Raw genomic sequence first — 14,652 nt, 5'->3', positions numbered from 1 at the left:
AAATGAAATTTCCTTTCGGGAAGGGAAACGGAATCTTGCGATTTCAATGGGCACTAAGAGAGGAATCTTTGGTGCATGTCCCTGGACTTGATGACATGCCATGCCTTTTGATGCCTTGAACTTTTTAAAACGTTTTTTTCTTTTTTTTCTAGTTTTTTTTAAGAGTCCATGCTAGGTCCCTCATATCTTCCCCTCCAAGTTTTGTCTTCCTCCTTGACTTTTTCCCCTGCTTTTGCAACGTCTCTGAGCTTAGTTTTGGCATGTTTTGGTCCTTTGCAATGCAGCTGATTTCCTCCCAGACCATTTCTTGAAGACACCAAAACTCCCAATTTTCTGGTTTTTTGGGGAGTTTTTCAATTGCATTTCATTTGATCCTATCTCCTTTCCAGAGTGTTTGTAAGTCCTTCTTTACGGATTCGCAAGATTCCGTTTCCTTCCCGAAAGGAAATGAAATTTCCTTTCGGGAAGGGAAACGGAATCTTGCGATTTCAATGGGCACTAAGAGAGGAATCTTTGGTGCATGTCCCTGGACTTGATGACATGCCATGCCTTTTGATGCCTTGAACTTTTTAAAACGTTTTTTTCTTTTTTTTCTAGTTTTTTTTAAGAGTCCGTGCTAGGTCCCTCATATCTTCCCCTCCAAGTTTAGTCTTCCTCCTTGACTTTTTCCCCTGCTTTTGCAACATCTGTGAGCTTAGTTTTGGCATGTTTTAGTTTTTTGCACTGCTCTGATAGAATTCCTGTCCATTTTTTAGTAGTCACAAAATGGCCCAAATTTCCCAGTTTTCCTTTTTTTCTCCTCCAATTGCAATTCCTTTGATGCTATCTCCTTTCCAGCGTGTTTCTAAATCCTTCTTCTGTCTTTTGGCCTTCAGCGGGGATCCATTTTGGCAAGCTTTGCTGCATCTGCCTGCACTTGATAGCATATGGGAAATTTTTTTTTTTTTTTTTTTTTTTTAATAAGCACCCATGCCATGTCTATTCTATTTTCCCCTCCAAGTTTTGTCTTCCTCCTTGACTTTTTCCCCTTCTTTTGCAACGTCTCTGAGCTTAGTTTTGGCATGTTTTGGTCCTTTGCAATGCAGCTGATTTCCTCCCAGACCATTTCTTGAAGACACCAAAACTCCCAATTTTCTGTTTTTTTGCGGATTTTTTCAATTGCGTTTCATTTGATCCTATCTCCTTTCCAGAGTGTTTGTAAGCCTTTCTTTACGGATTCGCAAGATTCCGTTTCCTTCCCGAAAGGAAATGAAATTTCCTTTCGGGAAGGGAAACGGAATCTTGCGATTTCAATGGGCACTAAGAGAGGAATCTTTGGTGCATGTCCCTGGACTTGATGACATGCCATGCCTTTTGATGCCTTGAACTTTTTAAAACGTTTTTTTCTTTTTTTTCTAGTTTTTTTTAAGAGTCCATGCTAGGTCCCTCATATCTTCCCCTCCAAGTTTAGTCTTCCTCCTTGACTTTTTCCCCTGCTTTTGCAACATCTCTGAGCTTAGTTTTGGCATGTTTTAGTTTTTTGCACTGCTCTGATAGAATTCCTGTGCATTTTTTAGTAGTCACAAAATGGCCCAAATTTCCCAGTTTTCTTTTTTTTCTCCTCCAATTGCAATTCCTTTGATGCTATCTCCTTTCCAGCGTGTTTCTAAGTCCTTCTTCTGTCTTTTGGCCTTCAGCGGGGATCCATTTTGGCAAGCTTTGCTGCATCTGCCTGCACTTGATAGCATATGGGAATTTTTTTTTTTTTTTTTTTTAAATAAGCACCCATGCCATGTCTATTCTATTTTCCCCTCCAAGTTTTGTCTTCCTCCTTGAGTTTTTCCCCTGCTTTTGCAACATCTCTGAGCTTAGTTTTGGCATGTTTTGGTCCTTTGCAATGCAGCTGATTTCCTCCCAGACCATTTCTTGAAGACACCAAAACTCCCAATTTTCTGGTTTTTTGGGGAGTTTTTCAATTGCATTTCATTTGATCCTATCTCCTTTCCAGAGTGTTTGTAAGCCTTTCTTTACGGATTCGCAAGATTCCGTTTCCTTCCCGAAAGGAAATAAAATTTCCTTTCGGGAAGGGAAACGGAATCTTGCGATTTCAATGGGCACTAAGAGAGGAATCTTTGGTGCATGTCCCTGGACTTGATGACATGCCATGCCTTTTGATGCCTTGAACTTTTTAAAACGTTTTTTTCTTTTTTTTCTAGTTTTTTTTAAGAGTCCATGCTAGGTCCCTCATATCTTCCCCTCCAAGTTTAGTCTTCCTCCTTGACTTTTTCCCCTGCTTTTGCAACGTCTCTGAGCTTAGTTTTGGCATGTTTTAGTTTTTTGCACTGCTCTGATAGAATTCCTGTGCATTTTTTAGTAGTCACAAAATGGCCCAAATTTCCCAGTTTTCTTTTTTTTCTCCTCCAATTGCAATTCCTTTGATGCTATCTCCTTTCCAGCGTGTTTCTAAGTCCTTCTTCTGTCTTTTGGCCTTCAGCGGGGATCCATTTTGGCAAGCTTTGCTGCATCTGCCTGCACTTGATAGCATATGGGAAATTTTTTTTTTTTTTTTTTTTAAATAAGCACCCATGCTATGTCTATTCTATTTTCCCCTCCAAGTTTTGTCTTCCTCCTTGACTTTTTCCCCTGCTTTTGCAACGTCTCTGAGCTTAGTTTTGGCATGTTTTAGTTTTTTGCACTGCTCTGATAGAATTCCTGTCCATTTTTTAGTAGTCACAAAATGGCCCAAATTTCCCAGTTTTCTTTTTTTTCTCCTCCAATTGCAATTCCTTTGATGCTATCTCCTTTCCAGCGTGTTTCTAAGTCCTTCTTCTGTCTTTTGGCCTTCAGCGGGGATCCATTTTGGCAAGCTTTGCTGCATCTGCCTGCACTTGATAGCATATGGGAAATTTTTTTTTTTTTTTTTTTTAAATAAGCACCCATGCCATGTCTATTCTATTTTCCCCTCCAAGTTTTGTCTTCCTCCTTGACTTTTTCCCCTGCTTTTGCAACGTCTCTGAGCTTAGTTTTGGCATGTTTTGGTCCTTTGCAATGCAGCTGATTTCCTCCCAGACCATTTCTTGAAGACACCAAAACTCCCAATTTTCTGGTTTTTTGGGGAGTTTTTCAATTGCATTTCATTTGATCCTATCTCCTTTCCAGAGTGTTTGTAAGCCTTTCTTTACGGATTCGCAAGATTCCGTTTCCTTCCCGAAAGGAAATGAAATTTCCTTTCGGGAAGGGAAACGGAATCTTGCGATTTCAATGGGCACTAAGAGAGGAATCTTTGGTGCATGTCCCTGGACTTGATGACATGCCATGCCTTTTGATGCCTTGAACTTTTTAAAACGTTTTTTTCTTTTTTTTCTAGTTTTTTTTAAGAGTCCATGCTAGGTCCCTCATATCTTCCCCTCCAAGTTTAGTCTTCCTCCTTGACTTTTTCCCCTGCTTTTGCAACATCTGTGAGCTTAGTTTTGGCATGTTTTAGTTTTTTGCACTGCTCTGATAGAATTCCTGTGCATTTTTTAGTAGTCACAAAATGGCCCAAATTTCCCAGTTTTCCTTTTTTTCTCCTCCAATTGCAATTCCTTTGATGCTATCTCCTTTCCAGCGTGTTTCTAAGTCCTTCTTCTGTCTTTTGGCCTTCAGCGGGGATCCATTTTGGCAAGCTTTGCTGCATCTGCCTGCACTTGATAGCATATGGGAAATTTTTTTTTTTTTTTTTTTTTTTTTTAAATAAGCACCCATGCCATGTCTATTCTATTTTCCCCTCCAAGTTTTGTCTTCCTCCTTGAGTTTTTCCCCTGCTTTTGCAACGTCTGTGAGCTTAGTTTTGGCATGTTTTAGATTTTTGCACTGCTCTGATAGAATTCCTGTGCATTTTTTAGTAGTCACAAAATGGCCCAAATTTCCCAGTTTTCTTTTTTTTCTCCTCCAATTGCAATTCCTTTGATGCTATCTCCTTTCCAGCGTGTTTCTAAGTCCTTCTTCTGTCTTTTGGCCTTCAGCGGGGATCCATTTTGGCAAGCTTTGCTGCATCTGCCTGCACTTGATAGCATATGGGAAATTTTTTTTTTTTTTTTTTTAAATAAGCACCCATGCCATGTCTATTCTATTTTCCCCTCCAAGTTTTGTCTTCCTCCTTGACTTTTTCCCCTGCTTTTGCAACGTCTCTGAGCTTAGTTTTGGCATGTTTTGGTCCTTTGCAATGCAGCTGATTTCCTCCCAGACCATTTCTTGAAGACACCAAAACTCCCAATTTTCTGTTTTTTTGCGGATTTTTTCAATTGCGTTTCATTTGATCCTATCTCCTTTCCAGAGTGTTTGTAAGCCTTTCTTTACGGATTCGCAAGATTCCGTTTCCTTCCCGAAAGGAAATGAAATTTCCTTTCGGGAAGGGAAACGGAATCTTGCGATTTCAATGGGCACTAAGAGAGGAATCTTTGGTGCATGTCCCTGGACTTGATGACATGCCATGCCTTTTGATGCCTTGAACTTTTTAAAACGTTTTTTTCTTTTTTTTCTAGTTTTTTTTAAGAGTCCATGCTAGGTCCCTCATATCTTCCCCTCCAAGTTTAGTCTTCCTCCTTGACTTTTTCCCCTGCTTTTGCAACATCTGTGAGCTTAGTTTTGGCATGTTTTAGTTTTTTGCACTGCTCTGATAGAATTCCTGTGCATTTTTTAGTAGTCACAAAATGGCCCAAATTTCCCAGTTTTCCTTTTTTTCTCCTCCAATTGCAATTCCTTTGATGCTATCTCCTTTCCAGCGTGTTTCTAAGTCCTTCTTCTGTCTTTTGGCCTTCAGCGGGGATCCATTTTGGCAAGCTTTGCTGCATCTGCCTGCACTTGATAGCATATGGGAAATTTTTTTTTTTTTTTTTTTTTTTTTTAAATAAGCACCCATGCCATGTCTATTCTATTTTCCCCTCCAAGTTTTGTCTTCCTCCTTGAGTTTTTCCCCTGCTTTTGCAACGTCTGTGAGCTTAGTTTTGGCATGTTTTAGATTTTTGCACTGCTCTGATAGAATTCCTGTGCATTTTTTAGTAGTCACAAAATGGCCCAAATTTCCCAGTTTTCTTTTTTTTCTCCTCCAATTGCAATTCCTTTGATGCTATCTCCTTTCCAGCGTGTTTCTAAGTCCTTCTTCTGTCTTTTGGCCTTCAGCGGGGATCCATTTTGGCAAGCTTTGCTGCATCTGCCTGCACTTGATAGCATATGGGAAATTTTTTTTTTTTTTTTTTTAAATAAGCACCCATGCCATGTCTATTCTATTTTCCCCTCCAAGTTTTGTCTTCCTCCTTGACTTTTTCCCCTGCTTTTGCAACGTCTCTGAGCTTAGTTTTGGCATGTTTTGGTCCTTTGCAATGCAGCTGATTTCCTCCCAGACCATTTCTTGAAGACACCAAAACTCCCAATTTTCTGTTTTTTTGCGGATTTTTTCAATTGCGTTTCATTTGATCCTATCTCCTTTCCAGAGTGTTTGTAAGCCTTTCTTTACGGATTCGCAAGATTCCGTTTCCTTCCCGAAAGGAAATGAAATTTCCTTTCGGGAAGGGAAACGGAATCTTGCGATTTCAATGGGCACTAAGAGAGGAATCTTTGGTGCATGTCCCTGGACTTGATGACATGCCATGCCTTTTGATGCCTTGAACTTTTTAAAACGTTTTTTTCTTTTTTTTCTAGTTTTTTTTAAGAGTCCATGCTAGGTCCCTCATATCTTCCCCTCCAAGTTTTGTCTTCCTCCTTGACTTTTTCCCCTGCTTTTGCAACATCTCTGAGCTTAGTTTTGGCATGTTTTAGTTTTTTGCACTGCTCTGATAGAATTCCTGTCCATTTTTTAGTAGTCACAAAATGGCCCAAATTTCCCAGTTTTCTTTTTTTTCTCCTCCAATTGCAATTCCTTTGATGCTATCTCCTTTCCAGCGTGTTTCTAAGTCCTTCTTCTGTCTTTTGGCCTTCAGCGGGGATCCATTTTGGCAAGCTTTGCTGCATCTGCCTGCACTTGATAGCATATGGGAATTTTTTTTTTTTTTTTTTTTAAATAAGCACCCATGCCATGTCTATTCTATTTTCCCCTCCAAGTTTTGTCTTCCTCCTTGACTTTTTCCCCTGCTTTTGCAACGTCTCTGAGCTTAGTTTTGGCATGTTTTTGTTTTTTGCCATGCCGCTTATTTCCTCACAGACCACCTTTATATATGTTTAGAGGGAAATGAACTTCCGTCATAGGATTTCCCAAAATCTGCAGGTGGTAAAATATGAGACCTCATCCCTCTCAGTAATATTAAGACAGTAAGAACATCTGTTAATTTTCAAGTTGTAGGATTCAACCATGTCTTTGTCTTTTTCAATTTTTTTATTGAAATATTTTTTAGAAATATTTTCATTTATAAGTGAGAGCAGTCATCAATGGAATTGATCATCCCAGAATGCAGTATATTTTTCCCCCAAGGTTTCATTGTCTAAATAGTATTAAACATTTTAATTATATATTCTACCTTTCCTGCTGAAATCCAATTTGTTTATCCAGGCTACATTCAAGACCAATTGCAGAACTGAAATATACAAGATTTTTTATCTAATATATTACGTCAATTTGATATAATTAAATTTCACAAACAAAAATTTTTGTAGAAAAGGATCTAAAATTCCCATTTTAGATTTCATAGGGTGTATTACCCTTTCAAGTGTCTGTGAGGATGAAAGTTTTCACCTATTTCTCCTGTGATTCGATCTGTCCTCCCGAATCAATATTACGGAAATCTTCGATCAGATAGATCTAAATTGACACATATAAGTAAGCCCACTGAAGCCAACAGGGATGAGAACAGAAATGTTCTCATCTTAAAAAATATAAATTGAAACAATATCCTAAAAAAATCATAAATAAAGCATTAAGACATTGAATTTTCCCACTTGACTTGCATGATGCTTAGTATGGTGAAAATCATTGATTTACAGTAATATCTGTATAGCATGGCAATATTCTGCTCAGGCACTCCACACAGACTGCAATCTTGTCCTTACACAGTTGATTCTACCATTTTAGTAGGATGTAAAATAGCACATTATAATAATAATGAAGGGTTCCAGAACTTAAAGTACCTGAAATTTGTAACTGGCTCTATATCTTCAGTTTTATTGAAACTTTACGTGCATACAGGTCTTGCTTAAAATGGCGCAGAAGTTCATTCTCATGAGCAGCCAGCACACCAGCTAAGGAATTCATCTCCTCCAGAGGGCTGGAATAGAGCAGATGTTTCAAAACCATGTTTCTCTCTACTTGTGTGCTACAATCACAGTCACAAATAGTAGACATCTCTGCAGCCCCAAGGGAGGCAAAAATGCAATGTCTGCATGAGGCTGCCCAGCAGAGGAGTAGAAAAAGAAGCAGCGCACCAGCTTCATTTGATGCATCAAGCACATGCTCCCTCAGCTCCTGGGCTACATTTGCAAACAGAAAATGAGATTCCTCTGCACTAGCTCACTCTATACTCATCACCCTGAGCTCAACTTAGAATCAACAGGCAAAACCATGCATCACCAGAGATTAGTGAATTACTGAATAGAAGCAACTTCTCAGTGAGTTATTTAATGAGATGGAGGATAGGGAAGGATTTTGCCCAGAGTGACAACTGGAAACAAGAACCAGTTGCTTTAAATGAGAGGACTAAAAAATGTTTGAACTGTGAAGAGGGAAAGGAAGGAGAAGTAGAAAGATATAAAGGCAAGAAATATACAACCCACTGTACGGGGATAAAGTATGGGTAAATGAAGGCGGTATAGAATGTAATCTTATCCCCTAAAGAGTTGCAGCTGAACCAATTACTAAATATTAGGAGTAGGCCTGATGTTAACAGGCCACAGCTGTAGCCAATAAGAAGAGTGTTATAAAAGTGTGGATTGGTTGGTTGAGGGGGGGCTGGAGTCAGTTGGCTGCTGTGAGGACAAGGAAGAGGCAGTGCTTAGAGGAGGTGCCTGTGAGAAACATCAAGGAGGTATGAAACTCTAGCAATATGGAACCTTTGCATTATAATGACAATAGAACTCTTGCTATATATGACAACAACCCCAGAGCAGGATGAGGTTTGCAGACAATTGATTTTTTTAAAAAAAATTGACAGTTGATCAAGCAGACAGTTTTTCAGCTTCACTCTGGATAAGCTCGCACTTCCTAAAAACATGGCTTCCATTTTCCCAGCTATATCAATAGATGGAATGGAAAATACTATGTGTTTTTACTTACTTTGTATTTATTGTCTGTGTCTTTGGAGTCTCAAGATTGCAACAATCAAGAGCAACACAAATAAAGACAAAATCAGCAAGATGATTACTATACAAAAGCAGGGAGACATGAATTGGACAGATGTTTCTATAGAGAAGAGAAAAGTCAAGCAATTCTACATGAAGTAATTCTGTTTACAGAAGTCAGAAAAAAACCACAGATCTGAGATCCGGCCTTCTGAAAGTGGTTTACTTCTCTAAGTAGGTAGTTTATGTAACCTGGATCTTGAAAGGGAAATTAGTTTTCATCTTGTTTTATTCAAGAGCTTGTATTGCCAACTTTCAGAGCAGAAGTGTGTGACATGTCCCTTCTTGAGCTGTAAAATGTGCCTGTTGTTATGGGAAAAGGTTCAAATCAATAGTATACAGTATTTGATTGAAACAAAGCTTTTCATTCCAGCATCTACTCCTTCACGATGTAAATTCAGGAGAGATTCTTGAATACATGATGAACTCCAGTTGATCTTGCACTATAAATCTTTGGCAAGCTGCAAGGGGCAGAGTTGCTGTTCAAGTAATTTACATTTTCCAGAGTTCAAGTTCATTGCTCCTTCAAATCTTAAAAAATTAATATTTTAAGGAAACTTTTTAAGATGTGCATATATCAGGATTTCTCCAAAATACATGAAAAAGAAAAGAAAATGGCTATTGGCCAATAAAAAAGTCAGTGATCCATGTTTCCCATATGCAGACTACAAATGGTTTTCAGATCCTGTCATATTGCATCCTCACATGATTGCTTGTTTTATGATAATTATTAGAATTAGTATTAATATTCCAACCCTTCCCCTGGACCACAAGCCATTAAGCAGTTTATCAGCTAGCAAAGAGCTCAGAGCTATTGCCATATTAGTATGGTCCCCAGTAAGAACCGGCTCAGCATCATTAAACACTGAAATCACCTGCATTGTTTTATTCGTTAGGCACATCTTAGGAAACTGGTTTTAAAATTAATTTTAGAAGCTCTAAAAAAGGAGGGGTTGAAATTATCCTGTAGACCCATTGGGCTACCCGCCTTTCTAAACACGAGTCCCTTGGAAATGCCTCTTGATTTTATGCAGAAGCAGTGGCAGACAATTGCTTTTAAGATCTGGCTAGAGAAGTAGCTACCTCTACTTGTTTTCTACCAGTTTTTTAAGTACCCACACAGAATATAGGTGACAGAGTTCCATTTCACCTTGGCCAAGAACTAGTCAAACTCATGTCTTCTACCTCCAGAATGAGTTCTAGTCACCCAGCTGCCCTCAAAAGGTGAGGAGAGGGACCCTGGCAGAAGTATGTTCCTTCCATTTTTCATACACAAAATCAGGATTCGGGGGCTAGAAAACAGATACATAACTCCAGCATAATGGCTGGGGAGAAAAGATAGCAATTTCATGTCACATGTATCCTCATTTCTGAGTAGACTTTTCCCTTGGCAGTGAAAAACCCCAGTAAGAAGGGCCGAGTCAACTAATTTTCCTCATGACCAGGATCTCAACTTTTCTTAAATGTCCTGAGGCTTGCTTAGGATCTTGTGCCCCAAAATAGAGGACACCAACCATGTCCACAGGACTTGCACCCCTTTAGGGATCCTGATCTAAATCCTTTGCTGCACTACTCCCTGAGCACTTAGCTTCATGGCATCAACCATCCGGTGGTATATTTGCACCACCGACCATGCAGTCACCAGCTATTCAGCAGTCTTATCTCTCACCACCTGCAAAGGAGCAGGAGCAGCCGAGCTGATCATAACAGTGTGATTTGAAAACATGGCTAAGAGATGAATGTCATCAGAGCAGGCTTCTCTCCTACCCCTCATTTTGCCCATTCCTGCCCTTTTATAAACCCCCATTACCACGAACATAAGCAATTTGTTTTCCTAGTCTCCTTTCTCCCATTCTTACCCCCTCGGATGCGCTGGGATTGACCGGACCACGCCACTTCTGTGCGAGGGCCGGAGCCGCCCCTCTCTGCCCACGGGAGGCCTGTGACGGGCTGTGGGGGTCGGTACGGCCCCAGCACCGAGCCCAGGAGTCAGTCCCGTTTCTGCCGGCCGCGGTGGGTTGCTGAGGGCAGTCGGTCCCGCTGGTGCAAGGGACGCGCCCGCCCGCCAAGCCGTGAGCGCCGCTCCGGGCGGGCTGACTCACGGTGCCCGCGGGCTGCGCACGTCAGGGGAGCCACCCGTCACCGCCGTGCGATCCCGGCATATATAGGGGATGCGGGGGCCTCGCCGGCCGATCGCAGCCGCTCCGTGCCGGGCACGGGCTCCTCAGCGCTATGGCCCGGGCGGCGGGGCGGGCAGGTGAGGGGGCGGGCGGCGGGGTCGGGCTGGGCCGGGGCGCGCCCCGACATTCCGCACCCCGACATTCCATACCCCGACAACGCCGCCCTCTCCGCAGGTGCGGTTGCGGCGCTGGCGCTGCTGTGGCTGCTGGTCTGCGCTCCGGGGGATGCCGGCTGTCACCCCCTGACCGTGGCCGATCTCTTCGACCGAGTGATCCGGCACTCGGGCAGGATCCACAGCCTCTCCACGGCGCTCTACGCCGAGCTGGTGAGTGCCGGGCCGGCCCCGCCGCCGCGGAGCGGGGCTTGCGCCGCCCTGGGAGCGGATAGGGGAAAAGGCGGGGGATGTAGGGGGGTGGCGGTGCCTCTCGGTGCACGTTTAGGTGTTCTTCCCCCGTAGGAAAAACACTTCCCTCCCCGTGACAACGAGCTGGGAAGGCCCGCTCGGAAGTGCCACACGTCGGGGATGCTGACCCCCAACGGCAAAGAATACGCCCAAAAAATCCCGGTAAGGGAACGGCGGCGCCGGCGGACAGAGACAGGGCAGAAGAGGGTACCGCCAGGCTTGGGGACGGGAAGGGGACTCTGCGGGTCACACCGCCTACTTTTTCCCCTCCCTAGAGAAAGGGGAATACACCTCCTGTCTTGTCAGAACCCCAAAATGTCTCATTTATCATGCTGTAATAGTTCCCCACTCCAGTCGGGCTGGAGATAGGCAGAGAGGTTTTTGTGCTTCCGGAGCTTCATCAACAATCTGGATGAAAGAGGCTGCTAAGTTTTGACCCCAAACAGGTGGACATCAGAGAGGTATTGCATTTGAATCTTAAATTAGTTGAATTTTAAATCTATAAACTAAATCTGTAAATGTGATACCTAAAATTTGATCATAAATACTAGTTATTATAACTAGTATCTCCTACTATTGCAGTAGTACTTCATCAGAATGATTGACAGACATCCTTTGATTTTGTTGAGGCAAACTCTGTGGAACAGAAACTTAGGTACTTGTGTATGTGGCAAAGAAGTTACATTAATCAGTATCACTGCAAAGTACAAAAAGCAATCAGGAGAAAGAAATAACAGTAATCTCTGAATCAGTAGTTAGGTACAGGGAAAAGAACTGCAAATTTGTTTACATCACATTGTGATGGCAAAGAGAAAAAAATCATTATTAGTTTAGAGAAGAGTAGGAAGAGTTTGTTCATATAGAGAAAAAGCAAATTGTCATGTTGGGGATAGACCAGTGGGAGAAACTTCTGCCTCTAGGAGACAGACAAAGGCTAACGTTTTGGTGTTTGGTTGTGATGGAGTGAGGAGTTTCCCCCAGAATGTCCTTCTAGAAGGTCCCCTGGAAGGGCAAAGAAAGATGGCCCTGCTCGTGTTAGCTGAAAACATGACAAATACAACTTCTAGGTATTATTATTTATATATATACAAATAACCAGTGACAGAGTGGTGTTTTAGTAGTAAACTGCAGATGTAAATCTTGATCCCACTGAGATTTCATAATGAAACTAAGAGTATTCATATGATCTGCTGCAAAGTAACAGACATGTTCTCTACTGTTTCAATTTATAAGAGAGAAGAACTAACTCACGTGATACTGAAACTTTTGCAAGCCTGGAAAGAACCACTGTCCCACTTTAACCAGCATATTGAGCACCATCAAGAGCTACCTGATGACAGCCTTAGCAAAGCTAAGCAAATCAGCAATATGGTACATGAGCTGAAGACTGGAGTTGAGAAAGTAACAGAAAAGGCAAGATTTTTGATGTAGCTTTTATTTATATCAGTTATGTGGCATGGGTGACTTCAAGGAGGAGGCAATGTCTGCTCCTACTTGGGCTTGGAGGCTCTTATTCAGCAAAATGCAGGACTTTGAAGTATCTTTCCATCAGAGAATGTGAATTAGCTGTAGATTGGCAGATATGTAGATGGTATTATAGGAGTCCATATCTGTGAGGAAACATTTTATGAATATGACATGTATGAACAACACACACAAGTACTAAGGCTAGAGCCTTTTGTATCTTCATATATGAGCCAGTAATGACTTGAGTTTTCTAGGCCAGGAGAGAAGATGTGGGTAGGCCATAGCAAATGCTTAATAATTGTGTCAAGTTTTATTTGTATTTAAATTCTAAGCAATTCAAGTATCACTGCTGTCTGATGCAAAGAGCTCCTTCCTAAGGCAATAATTTTATGCTGGGGTAAGTTCTTCAAGACAACAGTGGCATCACTTAAGTCTGATGTCAGTCACAAAATAATTTCAGAACTCCATTCCATATTATGCAAGATTATGTATAAATCATTGGATGAAATTCTTTGTTATTTCTATTTCTGTCTTCTCATTACTTGCTAAAGTCCTGACCTTTGCATTTTTTGTGCATTTATATCTAAAATTAACTCTGGTTTTGGCAAATGAAATCTGTGTGCCCATTCTCTAAAATGGCTACACTGCCGGAGTGTGTGTTTCACTAAAACAAAGTTATTAATAAACTAGTATCTTACACTAGTAGATCACCTTTCAACTCTATGGACATAGGTGGGGAATACAAGTTTTAAAAGGGTAAGCAGCTCATCACTAGAATAGGCCAAATAGTACCCTACTACAAAATGCAGCCCTGGTTAGAGCGACTTGGAGTTACAAGTGGAAACTCCATCATCCAAATGCAGTCATAGTTCTGGGCTAAAATAGCCTTAAAGTTCAGAAGTGTTCAACCTCAAAGCTTGACCTTTGCTTCATTCTGTAGCTGAAGCAAACTCTAAACTAGCTACACACTTTTGGTGTATTTACATGCTTTATTTTTTCTAAAGCACCTTTGATGCTAGTACTAAGAGGGAAAATTCTGGAGTATTGATTTCTCTGTACCATGGATATTTATACATAGGGTAGAAATATAATTACAAAAATTAATGCATTCCATATTTTGCAGCTATGTCTTTCTGTTTAAAATTAGGAAAATTCTAAACTTGCTTTTGTTGTGAAGCACGCACTCTGAGAGGTGATCACAGTCTGTAGAATTCAGGTTAAATAAACAGCACTGGTGGATGCTCATGTTAGGAGCTTCCCTTCACAAAAAGCATGAAAATAAATGGCTAAAAATCTCAAGAATGATTTGCTATAATACTTCAAGAGGAAATAAGGATTACCAAACAGGGGTTCCTCTACTTACACTCAGATGAAGTATTCATTACTAGTGTATCAAGAAATTTCAGTCCAGTTTAAAAGTTGCAGAGATACCATAAGGATAAAAAGACAATGTTATTCTATGTAAGGATCTTTACATATATCTTTAGTAAATATGTGAAAGATCTGGAATAGCAGAGCCCAGTGGAGTGACACCTCAGTCGTCTTCTGCAGTAGTATATTTCTTCTGTGTGTAGTTACAAGTTGAACTTCTTTTCCTGTTTTCAATACAGATGCAGTCAATGGGGATCATCAGCAATTCATTAAATGGAATGGCATCATCTGAAGGCCCTGGTTTATCAATTAGTAATGAAGCAAACATGATGAGTGACTCTGATTTCATTCACTGTTTTAGGAGAGATTCCAATAAAGTACAAAGCTACTTAAAAATTCTCAAATGTAGAATTATGCCAGAAAATAGTTGCTAAATCGTAATCCCTTGACAAGTAGTCTTCAGCATGATGCTTATAGAGATTAAAAAATAATAGAACTTCTGATTTATCACTTTCACAGTAATTTTAATTGGGAAGTATTTTTAAAACCCTTTGGAAGCTGGCACAGTTGACCAATGCAGATGAAATACTAAATAAAGCCTCGTGTGTATGTCGGTTAATGCACCTATAAAAAGGAGTGCTCTAGCATTAGATAAATAAATGTTCTTGCATGTTACACTGTGGCAGACTATACTATGGCTGATTCACAGTTTAGATAAATACATAGAATTACAGAATGGCTTGAATTGAAAGGGACCTTCATGATCATCAAGTTCCAACCCCCACTCTGCCACTGGCAGGAATGCCATCCACTACATCAGGTTGGTGAGGGCCTCACTCAAGCTGGTCCTGAACACTTCCAGATATGAGCCATCCACAGCTTCTCTGGGCAATGTATTCCAGTGCCTCACCATGCCTTTGAATAAAGAACTTCTTCTTAACATCTAA

The 14,652-nt window shown here is 40.9% G+C and overlaps 1 protein-coding gene and 1 long non-coding RNA gene across 3 annotated transcripts in view; one reads left to right on the top strand and one right to left on the bottom strand.

The window, feature by feature from the left end:
- Positions 1-10,262, bottom strand: part of LOC139588349 (uncharacterized) — a 92,709-nt gene extending 82,447 nt beyond the window's left edge. The window contains exon 1 of the long non-coding RNA XR_011678649.1: positions 10,143-10,262. This is a non-coding gene — a long non-coding RNA (uncharacterized lncRNA). The remainder of the gene's footprint in view (positions 1-10,142) is intronic.
- A 148-nt stretch (positions 10,263-10,410) lies between these two features.
- LOC139588348 (prolactin-like) lies at positions 10,411-14,652 on the top strand. Of its 2 annotated transcripts, XM_071423563.1 has the most exons (5): positions 10,411-10,540; positions 10,638-10,789; positions 10,922-11,029; positions 12,101-12,280; positions 13,945-14,652. In XM_071423563.1, the coding sequence occupies exons 1-5, from the start codon at positions 10,516-10,518 to the stop codon at positions 14,137-14,139; spliced, it is 660 nt and encodes a 219-aa protein (XP_071279664.1). In that variant the 5' UTR covers positions 10,411-10,515; the 3' UTR covers positions 14,140-14,652. The 2 variants fall into 2 exon arrangements, with proteins under 2 accessions (XP_071279664.1, XP_071279665.1); XM_071423564.1 differs by lacking the exon at positions 10,922-11,029.

The sequence above is a fragment of the Agelaius tricolor genome, unplaced genomic scaffold, assembly GCF_023055355.1.
Source record: "Agelaius tricolor isolate 1412-34295 unplaced genomic scaffold, bAgeTri1.0.p SCAF_3, whole genome shotgun sequence".
Lineage (NCBI taxonomy): Eukaryota > Metazoa > Chordata > Aves > Passeriformes > Icteridae > Agelaius > Agelaius tricolor.
Note: the sequence above shows the minus strand (reverse complement) of the source record. Positions and strands in the feature narration are given on the sequence as shown.